This window comes from Anabrus simplex, chromosome 5 (genome assembly GCF_040414725.1).
Source record: "Anabrus simplex isolate iqAnaSimp1 chromosome 5, ASM4041472v1, whole genome shotgun sequence".
Classification (NCBI taxonomy): Eukaryota; Metazoa; Arthropoda; class Insecta; order Orthoptera; family Tettigoniidae; genus Anabrus; species Anabrus simplex.
This window is the reverse complement of record NC_090269.1, coordinates 55,219,252-55,241,750: the sequence shown is the minus strand read 5'-3', so window position 1 is coordinate 55,241,750 and position 22,499 is coordinate 55,219,252. Positions and strand designations below refer to the sequence as shown.

At 36.5% G+C, this 22,499-nt stretch overlaps 1 protein-coding gene across 4 annotated transcripts in view; it reads right to left on the bottom strand.

Annotated features, from left to right (window-relative positions):
- Nucleotides 1-22,499, bottom strand: part of LOC136873738 (cytosolic carboxypeptidase 1) — a 762,457-nt gene that overhangs the window by 396,490 nt on the left and 343,468 nt on the right. For all 4 annotated transcript variants that reach the window (XM_067146906.2, XM_067146907.2, XM_067146905.2 and 1 more), the window contains 2 exons: nucleotides 19,981-20,161; nucleotides 11,381-11,734 (listed from right to left, as the gene is read on the bottom strand). In XM_067146906.2, the coding sequence (XP_067003007.2) occupies nucleotides 11,381-11,734; nucleotides 19,981-20,161 (535 nt within the window). The remainder of the gene's footprint in view (nucleotides 1-11,380; nucleotides 11,735-19,980; nucleotides 20,162-22,499) is intronic.

The window sequence follows — 22,499 nt, the reverse complement described above, 5'->3', positions numbered from 1 at the left end:
AGAACACAGAATATCAATGGGATGAATCACAATCTGCAATGTTATATTTATATTAATTTACCTATTTATCAAGTCACATTTCCTTTTTTCTTCTGAGTAAGAGGTCTGTACCCTGCTTGTAAATCTCTCGTGCCACCCTCCGCCTATTTTGAGAACCGCTGTTATGGAGAAACCTTAGTTATACCCCATACTGCCAAAATCTAGAAAGAATACCATTCACAAGAAATACAGAAAAGGTGGAAATGCAGCTTCAAGGAAAACAGTTCAGTTTCAGAAATAAAAGATCAACAGTTGAACTCATTTTCATTCCTCCTCTGGTGCTATCTTCACACAAAAGGTTGTTGATCATCATGAGTAAGCTATGCTATTTTGTGTTTCCAATAATAGAGTTGTTGTACCATGGGTGTCGAACCACCGCTGGAGGTTCTGAATCCGGGATAATCTTCTCCACCCAAGTCTCGTTTCTCTTCTATCTTGCCTTCTATGATCAGTTGTATCAAACTGTATTTGTCATTTTAGAAGATGTTTGACTGAAATAGGCTGCTTTTTAGCATTTGGGGGTTAAGACTTTGCATGATTTTCCGGCACCAGAGTACTTCCTTGTGATGTGGTCGACCCAGGAGATCTTGAACGTTCTGCGATGTATCAAAATTTCAAAGGCATGCAATTGGTTCATCATGAGACAAAATATGGTAGAGCGTAGAATATATGGGAAGGATATGATACTGACTGATCTACAACAGAAAAAGACAATGATAATATCCCTGGAGCAAAAATTTGAGAAAATCTGATCGAAGATGTTGTACTACATTGTTACAGGTGATTAAAAATTATCTGTGTTTGCCAATGTGAAATAAAAGGAAGAGTGGATGAATCCAAACAGACGATCAACAACTCGAGCCAAGCCAGAGCTGTATTATCCATGTCAAAATTCTGCACTGAGCCAACTCACTGGTTTTCTTACCTAATCAAGTTTAATGTTGGTCTGACCCAACTTACTCCAATAGACAGCCACTTCAACCCGACCTGGCTCACGCTTGTTGCGTGGGCTACTTTGAGATGGCTTCGCTTAATGAAGTGTGCGAGCACAACCTAATTTCTGGCTTGATGCAACTCACGTAGACTCTGCTCTATTTCAGGCTAGCCAGTGTTAATAGCCAAAAAATATTTACAGTGAACCTATCAAAGTGTAATTAAAGGTGGTCTCTGTACTTGGTGCATTTCAGAACTTGCACAAAAAAAAAAAAAAAAAAAAAAAAAAGTAGGTTTCAAGTAATATTTAATGTGTTAGGCAGCTGAAAGAGAGACTGTAAAAACAAATTATATAAGAAACTATGCTGTTCATGGACTTCAAATAATTTTATGAGTACGTAAGTAATTTGTTTACGTACTGCACAATCAATAATCTTTTCCACACCATTCTATTGCAATTATGTTATTACGTGCAATAAAAAAACTGCTCCACTCATTCTTCCATCCTCAATTTCAGCCACTGCAAGGCATTCTGTTAACTTTATGGAGTGATTACATTCTTGGCCCTGCTAAGGTCGCTTGTGAAGTGACGTCATGCTGTGAGCTAGCATGGACTGACTTACGCTGTTGCTATCATACCGGTGTTGGCCCATTGGGTCAACGCAGACAAGGTGAAAGAAAAGGAAAACAAAGAACGAAAGGCACTATCTGAACCATTGTGAGCTGTTTTGCAGGACTCTGATCCATGCAAGACCATAATCCATGTTTAGGGAGACTAGGAAGGTGTAATCCACTATGAAATGCTGGTAAACATCATGGTCAATGCAAGGCTTTATGTTTACCAAATGTGACTCAACTTGACAATTCAGGAGAAAAGAACTGACAAATATGAATGCACAACACAATAATATTCACCCTCACAAAACTCATCTGCATTCACCCTATTCTCATGGGCTTAGTACCATATGATTTTCCAGTCCTGGTCGTTCACCAACAGCCTTTGAGGTGTTTCGTTTAATGCAATATAATGTGGCTTGACAAATTTTTTGTGTCGTGACTCGGTAATTTCTAATGTTAAGGCTTTGACATGCTAGAGGAACTTTACCAAGCAGTTGTGAATGATAAAAAAAATACAATATCAATGTCAATGAATGTAACTGAACAAACCAAATGAATTTATCTGACAACCCAATATTTTAATTGTTGCAATTGTGTCAATATACAAAAGTGACAGCAAAAACAGCACATGGAGGTACAAGAATGAAAACAGTATGATTAAGTTTGATTATTCTGAATAGTGGAGAACATGAATTTCATAGGCAGTAAGAATTCGAGATTGCAGGTGGAAACCAGCAGGAGAATACCACTAGGAAGAGTTTTCTGTCGAAGAATAAAGAATCTTCTATAGTGCAAAGATGTCATTGAAGGATAAAATAATAAATAATATACAGTACATGGCATGATACATATCTATTATAGACATAGCTGAGATCAAACATAGAAGGATGACAGTCAAATACGTACAGCCAGCAGAAGCTATTATTTTTATATATTTTTATACAAGTTGTTTTATGTCGCTTCGACACAGATAGGTCTTATGGTGACAATGGGATAGGAAATGGCTAGGAGAGGGAAGGAAGCGTCCATGGCCTTAATTAAGGTACAGCCCCAGCATTTGCCTGGTGAGAAAATGGGAAACCATGCTGAGAAGCCAGGGACAAGGGGGAGGAGAGAGAGAGAGAACGAGGACAGACGGAAAGAATTAAAAACAGAAGAGAGAAGGGACAGAATGGTGAAAAATCATCCTCATCATCATCATCATCATCATCATCATCATCATCATCATTCATAGACATTCACTAGTTGGGGAAATCATGATTTCTGAATGCATGAAGCTTGCCGATTATGAAATGCGTCCTTACATAGTTGAAAAACTAATTTTAGAACTGCATGGTATGCTACAATGCTGACTCATCAAAACTACTAATCCTCCTCATTGTTGAAGAACCTGGTGGTCATTTTTTTCTCTGATTTTCTTCCTCTCTTCTATGATATCTTTTAATAGATTTGTGCCTTAGCCACTCTCAGTTCAAAACAATGTTGGCTCCTTTGGTCGCCACATCAGCTGATCAGATGTTATGTCCTTCCAGTTGCTGACGTCAATTTAGCACTTCTTATTATTAGACTTTAGAACATCTTTACATAGCTCAATGATTATGTCATCCATTGTTCATAACTTTCTTTGGAAGGCATGTATTAGGCATATAGGCAACATGGTCAACCCAAAGACGTTGATGTTTGATCAATACCTGGCTCCAGCCTATTTGGAAACTTATGTCTTCATCTAGCCTATAACACATTTACAATACCCAAAGAGACAATGTCTCCATCATACACATTTTTGAGGAACTGTCAAGTTTTGAAAGTTTTCTTTTCCAAACAGTCCACATGTTTCCATACCAGGTGAGTTTCCTAGTCACTCTGGCACATGAATATAGTTATCACTGAAGAATTTCTTCACTTTCTTTGAAGCATGACAAGGAGCCAAGATTTGCTGAAGATGCGCCTGAACTTCAAAATGACTTTCCCTGGATGAAAGAATTTTCTTGCAGTATTAAATTGTTCAGTCCTGATGACAAACCCATGAGACATGATCCTGTGCATTTCTTTTGTTTGGAGGGGAGATTTGCAGGCTTTTCTTGTACCTTCTAGAAGTTTACAATGAACGTTAGTCATGTGCAGATTCACTCCCCTGTTGAGTGATTTGTGAGCCAAGTCCACAGAAGTGAGCCTGGAGTTTAATTTGCTTCCTCTAAGGAAAATGCAGTCATTGATTAGCACAGTTTTCTTATTCCTGCCACAGTTTCCCTTTTTCTTAGGTAAAATTGAACCAGCCTGTTTGTGCCGCAGAATAATTTGATTCATAACGTCTACAAAAAAGTCATCTCTGTTCAGGTCATTAGGAAGGAGTAAAAGGTAAAAGCATCCATTGTTTGTAATCTCGACACTTGACACTCATTTTTAGTATAGACTGAGGGCCATCTACACTTCCAGAAGTGGCAAGCTTGTTTCTTAAATTTTTCGACTTCCTAACGGGATTACATGTAACTAATCTCATTATTAGACCCGTATTGAACTATGCTATGATATACTAACAATTTGTTGGTTATTTTGATCCACCTTTTCAATACAAATTACAGTTTGTGTTGCTAAGTTGTAATGTTACAACACTAATTTACCGGGACATGTTTCGCTTTTATTCACAAGCATCATCAGCCTATACAATTGCCTCAAGGTTTGTCATATTTGGATTGTTGTTACAAATTTCATTACATTGAATGTAAATCTAATTTCAGTGATAACAATATTTAAAACACAAGAATAATATACACATTAAAAATTATGACAATGTGATTTGCAATGTTAAAATGGAGTAACTCTTAATTCTAAAACACATTGATGTCCAAAACACAGTTTTTACAATTTGAAAATTTGGCTAAAAATTGTTTGCAATGTTAAAATAAAATTGATTCAACTATAATTTGGCATTAAAATTTGAGTCATAAATATAAATATTGGATGTTAATATATAGGCGCCATAGTTTCTGAAGTGCATTGGTTTCTAGAATACAGTAACATTTCAGTATTGAGAATTTTAGTTAAGAATTGTGCTCTCTAAAAAATGTTATTTAAAAAGACTGTAATTTTGCATTATGCGTGATTAGTCATGATGATAATCTAGAATTGAAGTCTTGGGTTCGTTGGAAAATGGCTTCTAGATTTGGCAGAATTAAATATGTCAATACTTCCTCTGATCAAATTGCCAAACTGCAGCAGCAAGCCTCATCAAATCTAGAAGCCATTTTCCAATGAACCCAAGACTTCAATTCTAGATTATCATCATGACTAATCACGCATAATGCAAAATTACAGTCTTTTTAAATAACATTTTTTAGAGAGCACAATTCTTAACTAAAATTCTCAATACTGAAATGTTACTGTATTCTAGAAACCAATGCACTTCAGAAACTATGGCTCCTATATATTAACATCCAATATTTATATTTATGACTCAAATTTTAATGCCAAATTATAGTTGAATCAATTTTATTTTAACATTGCAAACAATTTTTAGCCAAATTTTCAAATTGTAAAAACTGTGTTTTGGACATCAATGTGTTTTAGAATTAAGAGTTACTCCATTTTAACATTGCAAATCACATTGTCATAATTTTTAATGTGTATATTATTCTTGTGTTTTAAATATTGTTATCACTGAAATTAGATTTACATTCAATGTAATGAAATTTGTAACAACAATCCAAATATGACAAACCTTGAGGCAATTGTATAGGCTGATGATGCTTGTGAATAAAAGCGAAACATGTCCCAGTAAATTAGTGTTGTAACATTACAACTTAGCAACACAAACTGTAATTTGTATTGAAAAGGTGGATCAAAATAACCAACAAATTGTTAGTATATCTTTCCTAACGGGAATCAAATTAATTCCTTCTGGGTGAACCGAGCATACCTTTACTGCCTCTGCCAGGCAGTTCCTTTATAGTGTCTACATCGACACAAAATGTAATAGCTCTCCATTTTTTTTTTTCATAAGAGCATTCTGCAATATTACTACAATCGCCAATCGCATGACTCTTTCTGGGAGTCATTTCTATTAAAGACAGGCATTACAAATCTTGCAAAGTAAACTCAAAATATCTCAAAAGTACAACACATGTAAATACAGAGCAATTACTATTCAATCACAAAGAATAATATAATAATGTTATTCGCTTTACGTGCCACTAACTACTTTTTAAGGTCTTCGGAGACGCCGAGGTGCCAGAATTTCGTCCAGCAGAAGTTCTTTTACGTGCCAGTAAATCTACCGACACGGGGCTGTCTTATTTGAGCACCTTCAAATACCACCGGACTGAGCCAGGATCAAACCTGCCAAGTTGGGGTTAGAAGGCCAGCGCCTTAACCGTCTGAACCACTCAGCCCGGCAATCAAAAAGAAACAAAACATGTATAATGCATAGGGAATCTAAGAATAAGCAATGTGTAGCATACTGTTAGCAACCATTAGGAAAATTATACAAAAGAACCTTGTTCCAATTACTGTAATTTGCATAGGATAGTATCTCTTGACAGCATAAATAAGCTTAAGCACTTCCCAATCTGAGTATTGTGAGATAAACTGGCAATTCTGCTTTGACCTAACTGTTTACAAATGTGATATTATTTTACTGTAATATCATCCAATACAACATTACAGCAGCTACTGTCAATGAAGTATTATAGCCTACACCAAAATAATACATGTAACCTGTGTTTCTCATACCGAGTTGCTGAAAGTGTATACAGGCTAATGACAGCTATGCATGTAGAATTAGGAACACTAAAAGGATATACACGGGTAAGCATGGGAAGAAGGAACAACAGCAAGAGAAAACAAGGAGAAACATGAGAACACAAAAGGACAAGGACAATGTCCATGTTTTCATTAACGCACTGAACGCTGGGATATTTGGAAACCTATTAACTGCTGAGCAATTTAGCCATTTTTGAGGTTTTATAACATAAATAATTTTTAAGCTATATGCTTTATTCTTTTTTGTACCCATCTCTATACTACACTGATTTGGTTTTTTATTTCCAACATTAAAATAGGAAAACGGAACAATATATTATGCCATTCAGATATATTTTTTCATTTTTCAAATCATGTATGATATAAATTCCTCTCAAATTTGCATCTAACATTGTTACATTAGTATATACAGGCTCTCTAAAAGAAAAAAATGTGATCGGTAAAGGTCATCCGTTTTCTACTATTCCAATTAAGAAAGGTTTGTGTGATGAAGCTCAAACATTTAGGTAAACAGACAGGCATATTACAGTAGAACTCTTGCAGTACCATCATGTCCCTTTTCTCGATTATTTTTCAGTGTCTTTCAATGACACTGTTGTCTAATTTGGATACTGAGAGTTTATCAGGGTTTTCATCATGCCATCAATCAGCAAATCAAAACACCATGATGCCATTGTAGGAACGACAGGGAAAACAAAGCGTGCATAATACATGCTTGCTACTCTTCAAAACAGGAGTTCATATTCGATCCAGCAACAGTCAGTGGTCCCACCTAGTAACAGTATAAAGAACTGTAACACTATTATATATGTTTTCTAGAAGGGACATGGAAGCATTTCTAGCATATCACAATTTATTTCTTAATAAATCCACGCCTAAGCACTGCTCGGGCTCCATATATGACAGCAGATTAGGGAGTCCAAGCAATACTTGGGCTCTGTATTCAATGTATTAACTGCTGTCTGCATCACAATGGGTTCTTTTTCATCAATCCTAGTTTGTCTACATCTTTTTCTTCTCAGTTCCCGAAGAGCTTGTGTTTATCCTATTGTGTGTTCCTGTCTTTGATTAAATATGACTAGATTTGTCGCATATTTTTTCCTTCATGTTATTTTTACTGACCCACTGGGCTGCTATTATCCTTCTGTGTTTCCTGTCTTTGCACTCTTTTACCATCTGTATCTACCTTCCTCCTTTTCCTCTGGATTCCATTTCTACTTACCCTACACTACCCACATCAGGACTGAAAATCTATCAAGACAGCCTGTCGAGTGTTGATGATCATTCTCCTGGTGAAGCTGGGAAGTAAAAATTAGCTCACTGGAGACTGAGAAGACATCAATGTAAAGGAACTGGGATCATGAGGAACAAACTCATCCGTTTCAAGACAACAATATATGAAGATGTGAAGAATGGCCTTTTACATTTTAGTATCTTTCCTTGTCTCCTCTTTCTGTAGTTTTCTCTTCTCATGCTGAATTATTATTGTGTTTATCCTGTTTTGAATGCCTATCTTTCTATATGACTTGATTTGTCACTTGTTTATTCTTTTCCCAGAGAATGTTCTTAGAGCACCATCTAAAGTGCGATATTATAAATCAGCAAACCCATACTTATCCTTACCTATTCATAATACTGCATTAAACACCAACATGTTTCTATTATTTTGACTACAGCCATATTCTGGAAACAGCAATAAGCAGACTTGATCATAAAAATGGCTGAAGATATACATCCAGATCCCAAAATAAGAGGGAACTCAGTATCTGGATTGAAACAACAATAAACTGAAGAATAAAAGGTAATTCACAGATTGATGCCCTTACTCTTATCATAATAACCTGAAGAAAGCAATAAATTAACTTCAAAATACATTGGTTACAAATTTGGGGTTGAGTGTTTCGGGCAGAGAAAGAGAAAAAAAAGAAAACGAAAAGAAAGCACATTGTCAGGGAGTGGGTCGTAGTGAATTCAGACATACATTTGAGGACTCTTTAGCAGGTATAAATATAAATCTTCTATGATATATCCTTAATTTGCATAATGCTGTGCCTCACTCTGTGATGACCATACAAAGAATCATCAGAATACCACATGGCTCCTATCTTGAGGGTTGGTCTCTACGAACTCTAATTTTCAGGAATCCATGATTGTGCTTGATGTAACTGACGAGGAGACTTTCAGACATTCAGATCAGAGATTTTTTTTTTTTTTCAAACTTCATGCAGCAGTAGAAGACTGTTTCAAAGTATATCGCTGTTTTAAAACAATAACCATTTGTGAGAAAATAGCCATTCAAATTCAAATGACATATGGTACTGGAGCTATTTTATCATGTATTTATAGTGCTTATAGCAAGTGTACACTAGCGTAATGGTTAGTACCGCTGCCAGCGGATCCTGGTAGCTGCAAACACTTCGATGATAAGAGGATAAGATGAAGGCCAATGCAATTTGGCTGAAAGCTCGGCTTCATTAAATAAACATAGTGGCTTTAATCCAGTAATAATTTATTTATTTACGTTAATACTATGAGCCACGAAAACCTACGTTCATTACTTAATAAGAGGACACAAGTTTACTGTTAACAGAATACTTCCCTCCTTATTGTAAAAATAAAGGACCATACCTTCTGAACTAAACACTTCCATTTACAGAAGATTTTCATAAATATTAAGTGAGATAAAATACATTTCACAGAAAAATACGTTCTATTTCTGGAACAATCAGGGTATTTGGAGGGTATGAGCATTTCGTGTTCAAGAAAGATCAAATAGTTTTCTGTATATGGAAAGTTAAAACATGCTTCTCTATGAATCTCAAAAATTTATCCTTAGTTGTTGTGGTAGAAGCCTAGCTATGAATGACCATGCAATTTGTACAATCTACATAATGTCATGGGCATACCCCATTCTGAGCTGATATCTTCATTTCTCCAGCATGTTGTCCTTTGGGTACAGACGCAGAACATTTGTACAGCATCCCACCCCTAGGTAGGGCCAAATACAGTAGAGACAATACGCGACACTCAGCGAAATATCGAGGGACAGCTTTTAGAGCTCTCTCTAGCGGATTGACCTGAGAACTACTGATTCTGTCATAAGAGCATGTGTATTTGTGTGTGAAGTTTTTGATGTTATTTATGCGTTTTCAGTGAGTTGACATAATTAAATAGTAGCATGTGTCATTCCTTGATATATCCTCTCAACATGAGGGGAATGGTATGTGCTGTGTTTGGCTGCAGTAACTATAAAGTAGAGAAGAATGCGCGGTCTTTCTTCAGTTTCCCTCGTGACAAGAAAATGTAAGTAATATTGTGTTTGCATATATATTCTTCCAGTGACAAAGAGCTTTTTATAGTACTTCATAATCTTCTGACCTGCTCGACCCATATTTTTACTGGCTTAAAATATAACATGCATATTTTATTGTATAGTGCAGCAGTTAACCTTCAATACCGATGTGTTGTTGTAGGTGTGATTTGTGGGTTTGATTTAATTCAGGAAAATACATATGCATACGAGTGTGGCTGGTTGTGTTCCAAGTTACCCCATTTGGAATGCCGTAATGCGTTGTCAAGCACTGAAGAAAATATGGGTGATAATGCAAATTTGCTTTACCCTAATGTAATGGCATTATGGCAAGTATTGCTTATAGGGAGAGTTTGAATGTTTTTGAGGTTAAATTTATAGATGTGCTTTCTGTTAGTAGGCTTCAAGTTAAAAGGAAAATTTTCCAGCTGTTACATCATTGAATCATGTGTGTTAGGAATGCGCCGATATTTTTGTTGACAAGTGTTTTAATATGATGATACAATGCTTTTAAATGAGAAAAAAAGAAAAATCTAGCCGTGAACGTTCAGGCAGGAATTCTAAAGTTAAAAAAGTAATGCATAAATGAAAGATCAAGCCCTTTCACAGCAGTCCATTTCACATCTTGATTATATGTCTAATTTCAGTCTTTAAATAATAACCTGTTAAATAATTCTTCATTCATTTATCCAGAATTGCTTTAGCAATTTTGAAGTTAATATCTTAGTAACACTTTCTTTCTAGACGTTATTTATTTATCCATTTCCGTATATACATTTCCACCGATATTTGAATTTAGCGCGAATTTTGAGGTCAAGCCACTAGGAGCACCACTTGCGACTTGTCTTCCATTTTAACAAGGCTAAATCCGGAAGTGTCGCGTATTGTCTCTACTGTATTTGGTATCACTCTTCGACAAATTATCATCTGATGGCCAGGCAGGCATCAATTTTTGAAAATGAGACAAAGTTTCTCATAGTGCATTTGCATTGCCGGTCGCTCCAAGTAGCCTACACAGTGGCCTCCACGGTATGCACTAGTCCATGCGTCTTGGTAGGTGTGCTATTTACCAACTGATGAGCCCAACTTAGCACACTGGGGCGAAACAATGGCAACCATGAATGAGTTGGCTGGAAATTTATTATGTCCAATAACAGACCAACTATACTGGTATATTAAACACTTTCAGCTCTATAAAATCAAAGACAGAAAATCAGGAAAGAGGATGGGAACATACATTAAAGATGAACACAATGACAGGTCAGGGTGGGCAGAAGGAATAACAAAGAGAGGAGACAATGATTAATAAGGCTAAGGACAAACTTCACAACCACTGATATCGTCTTGGATGGGAATTTTTCTCATTCATCCCAGATCTATTTCTTCTCAGCCCCATCTGAACTTCCTTGTACTTTCCAGCTACAACCACTGAGAAATTCTTCTTGAAAAATCTAAAACTTTGATGAGGGGAAGGGTAGGATGAGGAGAAAATTGAATAAACATAGAGAAAAAGAAGAAACAAAAAGAAAAATGAAATTATTATGCAAATGGTAGAAGCAACATTCAGAGGACAAATATAGGAGGAGACAAGAAACCTAGTAAATATGGAAAACCCAAAATATCTAGCTCTGTTCATCCCCTTTTAAAAACGATTTAATTCATTAAAAGTTTTTCTATCACAATGTCTGCATTCTCTTCACACAGGTTAAGCAATACACTCACCTGTTTCCTAGAGGTTCAGTGAAAGCTCTGCTTCCCAGATTTTCCCTGCATATCACAGAATTTCCAGTCTTCTTCAATGAATCAGAATGGCTATCAGAAATAGATCTTTCATGATCCTTTTTCTGGAAAGAATTCTCACTTAAAGACATAACCATATTTGTATGGATCAAAGAATTTCTATCACGTGGACTGCTTCTACCTGAATCAGACTTCTTCGTTTCTGAATCATAATATTTGTCGCTGTATGAATTCATATCTTGAAAAGATTTTGCTCTTGTGGTAAACTTCTGGGAAAGCCTTACAGTGGAGTTTTTATTTTCAGGCAAATGCATTTCACGGAAGTTTTTGGCATATCTGTAGAACAAAGAGAGAAATTGAGACAATTATATTAATGCCATTTACTGATGTCCATATCAGAGATAAAATAAAATTTTATATTCTAAACCCCGTGATTAATACAAGAAATGTTCCAACAGATAGGAAAAGGAAGGCAAAGAAAGCAAAGGGAATGGACAGTGTACCTCTAATACATCTGTGAGACTGGTTTCTCTGGTTGTGCATGAACACAATTCAGCTCATTGTTTAACAACTGTATTTGCTTTGTCTAATTAATTATCTCCTTAACCTGATTCTAAATAACTGCTGAAGAAGATACTCCAGATAACAAAAGAGTTTTTCAGCACATCAACTTCAACTAGCAAGGTCAGCAATACATCCCCAGGGCAAAGAGAAATGATCATGGAATGCTACTGAAATGAATACTAAAGAAAAAGAAGAATAAATGGTGATTTAGTGCAAATTTTACATGAGAATTTCAAAAATCTACCTTATTTCCTGTAGAGTGAAGTGTAAATCGCACAGTTAATTTCATTGTGATACAGCTTATAGAATTGTAGGAACAAATGTTATAAAATCTTCAAGAAATTTATAAGGGAATAGGGAAATTTATAAGATATTTATTTTAAAAAATTAACAAAACCTGAAGGGACATGATACCCAAGTGACATCGTCACTGGCTTTGTATGAAGGCAACTGAGTTATAATACCAACCACTGCATGTAGGATTTAAAAACAGGAAAAGTATGTTTGTGAGGCTTGGATTCTACATAAAAATGGAGAACCTGTAGCTATGATTATAAAATAAAGTAACGTAAAACTGCAAGCTTGCTTATTTGGAAACTTGTCCAACCTCCATTTTGTCCAGTCCAAGTTTCGCAGGTCACTGACCCCGTGATTCTAAACCCCGTGATTAATACAAGAAATGTTCCAACAGATAGGAAAAGGAAGGCAAAGAAAGCAAAGGGAATGGACAGTGTACCTCTAATACAATAAACAATAAACAATAAACAATAAACAATAAAACCCCCTCTTTACGTAAGGATATGTAAACATATTCTACTATAAAAAATTAGACCATTTTATAAAATTTGTTCTTGTGATTCTACAAGCAAATAAACTGTGTCTAATATCTGAAATCTGCTTTTCACTCTACAGGGAAAAAAGGTAGATATTTGAAATTCTCCTAGTTAAATTTGCACTAAATCACCATTTCTTCAGAATTACTTCTGAGATTTTTAACATTTTGAAGTATTTTTTTGTTTTTTGTTTTAAAGTATTAAGATTAACAACCATAGCCTCAATAGTTTAGATATTTGCAGATATTTGCATTGTAAGAGGATGAACATTTTTTGTTTTTGTTTTTATTTTTGAAATGACATATTTTATATCAGAATATATTTTATAACAAACTTCCTGTTAAAGACGGGCTAAAGATTACGGTTCAAGGCATACACATCAATAGGAAGGACATGCAAAAGTTCATTAAATTACCTTGAAAACTTTAGAAGTAATCATGTAAACATTTTTGAAAAATACAGTTTTAAGAACACAAGTGGCAGGCTGGAGTTGGTTCAAATGTCCACCAACTCTGATGTCATGGGAATACATTTTAATCCATAATGGCTATATATAGTAGGATGAATCACTTAAAACTTGCACCCCAAATATTTCTGAAATGGAAGGTGCTATTGATGTACTGTTTTTGCAGAAATTTCTTTGAAATCATTTAAGAAAAGGCTAGGAAACAACAGATAGGGAATGTGCTATCAGGGTAACTGCCCTAAATGCAGATCAGTATTGATCGATTGAAATGTAAACAAGGGCTCGTAATTGTGCACTACCAGCAAGGCCACTGGAAATCCGTCAACGAGGACATGAGGGAACATCACACAATCCATTAACTTCACATAATAAACAAGATTATCATTCCACAATTCAAATCCACATTTGCCATTGTCAACTGACCATCAAATCTGAGATGTTCCCTCCTAGTCCAACTATTAATGAGCAATAATAACTAGCAAGTAGGCCACTACTTCAACACTAAGCTTAAAGTAGCGTAATTGTACTCCACATGTTTGACTGGTGCCTTTCAATGCCCCGTTTATCAAGACATTGATGTAGCATATCAATAGAAATTAATTACGAATATGTCATTAGATTTTCAGACTGTGAATTTATGATAGAACTTTCAGAATGAACAACAGAGAATGTGCTATTTTAATTGTTAATAGCAGCCGAGGACGATCCATGGACCAAAACTAGTCTTGCATATATTTTTTAAATATAAATAAATATATTCAACACTATATACAGTATTGATAAGGTGGGAAAAACCAATTTTAGTGAGGTACATACATAAAGGGCAACATGTGGGCAAGCATTGTCATGCATCAGGATAAATTTCTTACTGATGACAGGAGCAAAACTCACGATGTGATCCACTAAAATCTCCTTGATGTACCGGTGGGTAGTCAGACTTCCATTCTTGACGAACACAAGCTCTGTGTGCGCATAAATGGTAATCCCAGCCCAGACCATCACAGAGCCTCCAGTGAACGGTGTTCTTACAGAGAAAGTACAGAGTGAATAACGTTCCCTGGACCTTCTCCATCTTCCATCCCTTCCATCCGGTGCCCTAAAACAGAATCTGGATTCATCCATAAACAGCACTGAGCCAGTACTCCACAGTCCAGTTTCAACATTGGCGAACTGCATCTTACGGCGCTCATGTGTGAGCTGAGGTCCCATGGCGGGCTTCTTGGATTTTAAATGTGCTTCATACAACCTCTTTTTTACTGTCATTTCACTGATATCCATGCCCCATACTTGCTGCAAACGATTTCTGGCCTCCACAGGTGGTGTATGTTGATCACGAAGAACTTGCATTACGAGAAAACAATCATTGCGCTTAGTAGTACTTCTACGACCAGAATCGGGCCTCCTGGTATAGGTATTGTCTTCACCGTACCTTTCAACAGTTGTGTACATGTTAGAACAAGACGTGCCTGTAACGTCTGCTACACAGCGTATACTGCACCCATCCTCCACTAATGCCACGGCCCTTGCTACGTTTTCAGGTAAAGGAGCCATTATGACCTGACTTAGAAGGGAGACTAGCTCTAGTAGACAAGCCAAAATGTCCACAAAAATATGCAGCATGACAATTCACAGCAATAAACCGTAAGAAAGCTGTTTGTCCTAAGGCGGGAAATGACAATATTGGTGGTGTGATTGTCATGATCAATAATGTTTATCAGTTACTGTGCTGAAACTTCTCAAATGGGTTAATTAACTTATGATATATTGCCATACTGTTGTAATGTCATAACATTTAATTTATACAAAGTTTCAAATGGACTAACATTAAATTTTGTCTGAAATATGTAGTAGGATAGTTTGTTAGCTTCATTAGCCCCATACTGATAGTTCAACAATCACAGTTATAAAGCTGGATTTCCCACCTAATCAATACTTTTTTATTTATTTTGATGTAATTAACACATTTTGCAGTACTGATTTCAGCCTCAATTACAGGCCATCTTCAGCTACTGAAGAACCTCAGTTTGTAAAATAACATACAATAATGTTAAAACACTACTTATTTCTAAGTTTAAATGATACAATTTCCCCTCCACTGTCACAAACGCCAGCCTTCACTGCACAAAGAGCAGTATAATGACACACTCCCGACAAGCCTGCAAGCGACCGGCTGGATAAAAAACACATTTGCGCTTACAACGCACATTATATAGACATTCTCAAACAAAAAAACCCTTTTCTCTTTCTTCCATTTTAGATATTCCAATACAACTCATTACTAGTTTCCACCAGGTCACAATTTATGCAAAATGGGATGTTCTCACCATATTACTCCAAAACATTGGACATTAAATTTGCAAGACCATCTGATGTTGACCAGTACCCAATTACAGAAGAAGGTTTTTAACTCATTTTATTCATTTCAACAAAGTTTGCATCTTTTAAACATGAACAATAGTGCTTGTTTTAATATAGAAATGTACAATTTAATAAGAGTATGTTAATAGAGCATCAAGACCACACCAGTCACAGATAGGGAATCTGCCACCTGGGCGACTGCCCTAAATGCAGATCAGTATTGATTGATTGATTGATACCTTAAAAACAGAGACCTCAAGCTCTTGATTTCACAAATTAACTTTTATAGTTATAATTTTTTACATTTATAAGTTCAATTTGATGCAAGTTTTATTAGAAATTGTATCAAGTAAGAAAACAATGTGGCCTGAAGTCCTCGCACCAAAACTCCCGCGATAGGCTACACAATGGCCAGTGGCTGATCAGGTCGGCATTTTTATTTTAAGTGCTTGTAACGGCCAAAAGTAAAAGTGCCGACTCGATTGGAATGTCACTTGAGAGCCCCTGAATATTAATATTTTTGTCTCGTTTATGGGTTATTACCAGTACACATGCACAATAAAATAGGAAATAAGGAGACACCATCTTTTATTCAAAATGGCACTTACGTAAATGGTGGGTCGTAAATATAGCACGGTAGCTAACGTGTTAAACGAAATAATAAAGAAAAATAAAGAGTAAGACTGCATTACAAAACTTTAATAGTGCTCGTCTGACCCAAACAGCCTGCAGGATATTATAAATAACTCTCAAAGTTAGCAAGCAACTGCTTGGGACTACTCGTATTAAACAAAGAACTCATGAATTCGTGAGAGAAATCAGGTCTCTCACTGAAGGAAAACTTCTGTCGCCAAATCAAGTAATTAATGCTGACTAATCAGGATGTGATAAAGAGTTGCCATCTGGACGGAGTCTAACAATAAAAGAAAGCAAGAACACCTTTGTTGCAGTTGGATCCGTAGTGGCAACCACACACTCTTATATGACAATACCAGAGATAGTGATGGATGGTACACTGCTACTCCATTTGTATGTTCTTGTATCAGAGTCTACCGGCCATTTTTTTTTTTTTACAGATATGAACATCAAATTACCAAACATCAAGGAGCAAATCTGCTAATATAAGGGGCGATCAAAAAGTTTCTGTTCGACACCTGTACAGTCCTGAATCAGGATGCCAATCAGCAAAATCTCCGTGAGTATTGAGGCACTTGTCTTACCGACGCACCAGGTGGAAGATCCCCGTGTGGTAAAACACCGTGTCCTGCTTCATTAAGAAGTTTGTATCCTCCTGCTGCACATCCTCGTCCGACAGGAAGGGACCACCCTTCAAGGCCTTTTTGGAGAGACCAAAGGCATGATAATAACATGGGGAGAGATCAGGACTATAGGGTGGGTGCTTGAGTGACTGCCGCTTGAGTTGTTGTTGTCCATAATGGATAAGACTGACCTCCCAGATTAACCGGTGTTTTGTGTCGAAACGCAACCTGCACGGAACTTGGTTCACCATTCCACAATGGTGGTTTCCGACAGACATGCTGCCCCATACACAGTCTTCATTATCCACTGGATGTCAACCGGTGTTTGTCCTTCCGTGGCCAAGAATAGAATATCAGCACGTTGGTCCTGAGTGGATGCATTTGGTAATAACGTCGCTAGAGTTCACATGGCCGCATTTAACGCCCGCACCTCGGCACGACATGACTGCCACACTAATCCCTTTGCCTACATGTCCGTGCTTATACACCTGCATCAGAGTCGCACTATGTTGCATGTCCGCTGCAGCAACGCCTTCAGACAGAAACATTTTGATCACGCCTTATATTACCAAGAGGGACTTTCCTAGAACAATAATGTGGCCAGATATACAGACATGTACTAAAGTTAAAGTTCTTCTTTTGGTTGACTCCTGGGCAGCCAATAGAGATGATGAACTATAGAACTCTACATTTCCTGAAGGCAGTAAATTTATTAACAAGCTAATTCCACCAAAGTGTACAGTCACTGTACAGCCTGCCGATGTTTTCTTCTTCCATTCATACAAAAATATTGTGAAATTTATCACAGATACAATAATATGGTATGTTCTGATAATGACATTGATATATAGCACAAAGACCACTTCTTACACTTTCAATCATTTGTTTATTTCCAGTTCCTGGCAGAAAAATGCACTAACTTAATCAAATTTGCCTCTTTAGAATACAGCAACACCAAAGACATCTCTGGTGTATTCCAAACACTCTCGGAGTACTGCTTCAAAGGAGGATTAATGAAGATTGTTTCCATTAGAAATTTGACTAACCTGCTTCTAACAAACATACACATTGCAAGTAATGTGTATGCATGGACCACATTTGGATTTGTTTTGTCTCTGATCAGGTCAGAAAACTCTGCTGTCCAGTGTTTGATGTCATATTACTGACTATTCATCGTAAATAATCCAATCGTTTCATAATAATTCATAATTATAGACTCAAATCACGCAAAGCTATGGAAAGACTGTCCAGCCCTGCTGCAAATATCAGGAAATGAAGACCGAAATTTTATGGGCATGTTCACAGACTATTGTCTTCAAGGCTAACTCACAAGATTTTGACTGAAAAAACTGAAGAACGTACCAAGGATACAAGATGTTAAAAATGATCTGGAAAAGGTCCAGATAGAAATATCAGAAATACTGGACAGAAACATTTACTGTCACAAGATAAATAGATGGGTAGTATAGCCAGAGAATGAAGTCCCTAAAAGATTGGGGACTAAGTGGTCAGAGGAAAGAAAACAGGCACATAGTGAATGAAAGCAATAGGCTCTGTTAAAAAGGTGAATCATAAACATAATGTGTGATCCAACAGGGTCCATATGCAAATAATAATAATCATAATTCATAATAGTATTTTCATTGTCACTGTGGCGACTGATATCTCCAGCTGTAATAGTCCATAGCAGATAAAATTTATATGGTGTATACATATTCTATTTCACTATTAACTGCAGTATATATTAATATAATTGACATGGCAACATACGGTGATCCTCCCTTGTAAGCTCCAGCTGTAATAGTCCATAGCAGATAAAATTTATATGGTGTATACATATTCTATTTCACTATTAACTGCAGTATATATTAATATAATTGACATGGCAACATATGGTGATCCTCCCTTGTAAGCTTTATGTGTACCAGTTACTGTAATTATGTGAAACTTGGACCACCTACAGAAGGCACATAATGTGCCTGAAGAAATATCATCAGTGTTGTCTGAGGAGAATGTTCAGAACTGAATGGCAAAATCGGTGAACTAACGACAAGGAGAAAATACTATAAGTATCAAAGCTATGATAATCAAACACAAACTCTGATGGTGTGAAAATGGGAAACCATGAAAGACCCAAATGATAACTAAAATAATGACAATGATGATGATGATGATGTTTATAGTAGCTTCTAATTTTAAAAAGTATAGAATAAAAACAAATAAAAGGAAAGGATGAATACAGGAGTACACAAGAACCTTGTTTATCCGGATTAAGTAGGACCGGAACTGATCCAGAATATAAAAAATCTGGATAGTCCAAAAAACTAAAAAACAAATACAGTACTGGTACATGTTATATAATCTATTAACCTAAGTTGTACAGTAATACCCTTTTTCAAGTGTACAAAAAATATAAGAACACTTTTCTTACATTTATGACTGTTTTATGCACTAAAATAATGTGTGAGTTTTTTCTGTTTTACATTTGTAAAGCATTTGCGCGCAGCACAATCACGAAGACATTTTACCAACAACAGTTCTGCTGGCGTGGTTTCAGTCAAGGATTCCAAATAGGCCATGAGTTTGTCCAGCTGCATTGTTGCCTCTTCATGAGTTTCTTCTGATGGAGCACCGGTTTCATTTTCGAATTCACCATCAGTGAATCAGTAGTGCGTTGCATTCAGCAGAGCGTGGGTTTGAATCCCACCTCGGCCATCCTCGGAATGGTTTTCCACGGTTTACAATTCTCAATTCCAGGTGAACGCCGGGATGGTACCTTTGATAGACCATGGCCAAATTACTTCCAATTCCTGTCCCTTACTATCCTTGGCAGAAAAGACATTCAAGAAGAGTCGACGCCACAAAAGAAATACTGTACAAATAAAAATAAATTTTTATTATTTTCGATCCAGATAAACCGGAGATCCCGATTAATGACGGCTGGATAAAAGAGGTTCTTGTGTATAAGAAATATTGAGTGAGAATACTTCTGGTGACTAGAGTTTGGACTTTTAGCTTAGTACACGATGAGTAACAGTAATATGGCTATCAGGGATGTACAAAACTTATGCTTTCTATTTAAATAATAGCAGTCTTACTCACTCAGATAAGTCATCTAAGTCTCGTACAAGAGGAGCTGGGAATGACAAGGGCTTTTCATCTTTCTGATCTTTCTTCTTCACAGAACCTTCATCATCTTCATCAAAATCCTCATCACCAATATCCTCATCAGTGTCATCATCTGAGGCAGGGCTTGTTTCCCGGGACGATGATGTCCTCCTTCCTATGAAAAATCGGTAGCTTAAATTTCATATATCCAAAACTTAAAATGAAAAATACCATTCCCCAACAATATGCAATTACAGTACAGTACAGTATCTGGTATGTAACATTCCACTGAAAGCATTACAATACTGTACTGGATTAGGGCACATCTCATTAAAGTGATCATATGTCAACAAAATATTTACTATTATTCTAATCACATTATAATAACTCTTTATCCATTACTGTACTTCAAAGACATTCTAGGATATGGTGGCTGTTTATAAGCCAAATACATACCATGTAAAGATATTTTATTTAATCAAAAAGAATCAAAACTAAAAGTTAGAAATAGGTTTTAGTTAGTAAATAGCTTATTGTATAGGTTCAAAATTTTGCAATATCCAAGTAATGGAAAGGGAAAAAACAAGTGACAAATCAAGTCATATACTGAAAGACAAAAACATGCACAGGAAAACATAACATGATGGAAAAAATGACAGGTCAGCATGGGAAGAGGCAGCTGCAGAAAGAGGGGACAAGGACAAATCTGAAAACATAAAAGGACAAGGGCAGTCTCCACATCTTCATGCAATGCCGTCTTCAAGAAGATACGCTCCATCCTAATCTATCTGAAGTGTTCTGCATCCATTTTTTCTGAGCCTTACAACACTGTTTTTTTCTGTTAACGCGCTTCATCAGGAGGGCAGGCTTTCAAACCCCTCGAGGGGTCATCTTGACAGATTTTGTCTTAATGTGGGAAGTGTGAGATGAGAAGAAAACCAAATAAATGCAGGGAAATGAAAGAGATAAAGATTAATACAGGTGCTAAGCAACTAGCAACACAGGACAAACACAAGAGGAGAACTAAAACCCAACAGGTTAGTACAAGTAATGGAAAGGAACAAACAACTGACAAGTCAATATATACATTAATATATTTCCTAGATGGTAATCCACACAGGCCTACCAGCACTATCTTATATATATATATATATATTTCTCAATGCTATTTTATATCTTTTTGTCCTGATAAATACATATAGTAAGCAGTGTAGTATGAGAACACAGGAAACAGGGCACAAGTTTAGATTGAATTAATAAAACCAATATAATGAAGAGAAAGGTTACTTTCTCTCTGTCTGGTAGTTCAAATGAGCAGGTATGTGCTAGACCGGCACAGGTTACAATACAGTAGGTTAATGGTATACCACCACTGATTCTAAAGTCAGTGGCATACTGCCACTGCTTACAAATGGTTAGTGGCATACCACCCCCCCACCGAGTTTTATGTTCATCATCATTTCATCGCTCCAGCAAGTTGGCTGCAGTTGTGTACGAGCCTCCTCCAGATTGTCTTGTCCATCCACAGATTATGTTCATATATGCGATGCCAGTCTACATCTCTGATTTCAAGGTCCTTGAAAATCGGCTTTTCCCAAACATCACAAGGTCTTCCTCTTGGTCTCTCTCCAGGAACACTGCACTCAAACTATGCTCAAGGAACCCTATGGGGATCCATTCTTTTCATGTGACCATACCATTGCAATCTCTTCACTTTGAGGCTCACCACAAGCTTCTTTCCAATCCAAGTTGTTGTCGGATATCCACATTCCTTATTTTTTCCATTTTTGTTTTTTGTAGACAAGAATGGAGGAACTTCATTTCCATTGCCTGAAGAAGACTCTCTGTTGATCCAGTAAGTGTTGCTGCTTCCAGATCATATGTCTATAAAGGTACCAGATATATTTTGTACAAGCTGATCTTGGAAATTAACAGAAATGTTTCATCCCAAAATATTTGACGTACAGCGTGATAGAATGTGGAAGCTTTCTGTATTCTGTTGCTAATCTCTTGATGTATGTTATTGTCTGAGGACAGAACATTACCTAAGTACTGGAAGTTGTCTACAATATCCATCTTCTCATCTCCAATTCTTAGATGAACAGTTGGAGAGTTTCTACTCTCACCAAGCCAACCATCTTGGTTTTGCTGATCTTAAGACCTAAGGTTGTAAAAGCTTCATGCCAAAGGTCTAGTCTAGCTTGTACTTCTGCTTCTGTCTCACCCCTTACCATTAAATCATCAGTTGTTGGATCCTTTCTTTTAACTGCTTTTAAAACTTCATCCATTATGATTATGAAAAGAAGCAATGAAACACAACTTCCTTGCTGAACTCTACTCCTCGTTTCAAACCAACCTGACATTCCATCCTTGACATGGACACAAATCTTGGTTTCATCATATAATCATTGTACTTGTGGTGTGATGTCATTGGGCACTTTCTTATGTCTCAAACATTCCCATTTATACATGCATGGTACATGGATATATGCTTTCTCGATGTCCAGAAAAAC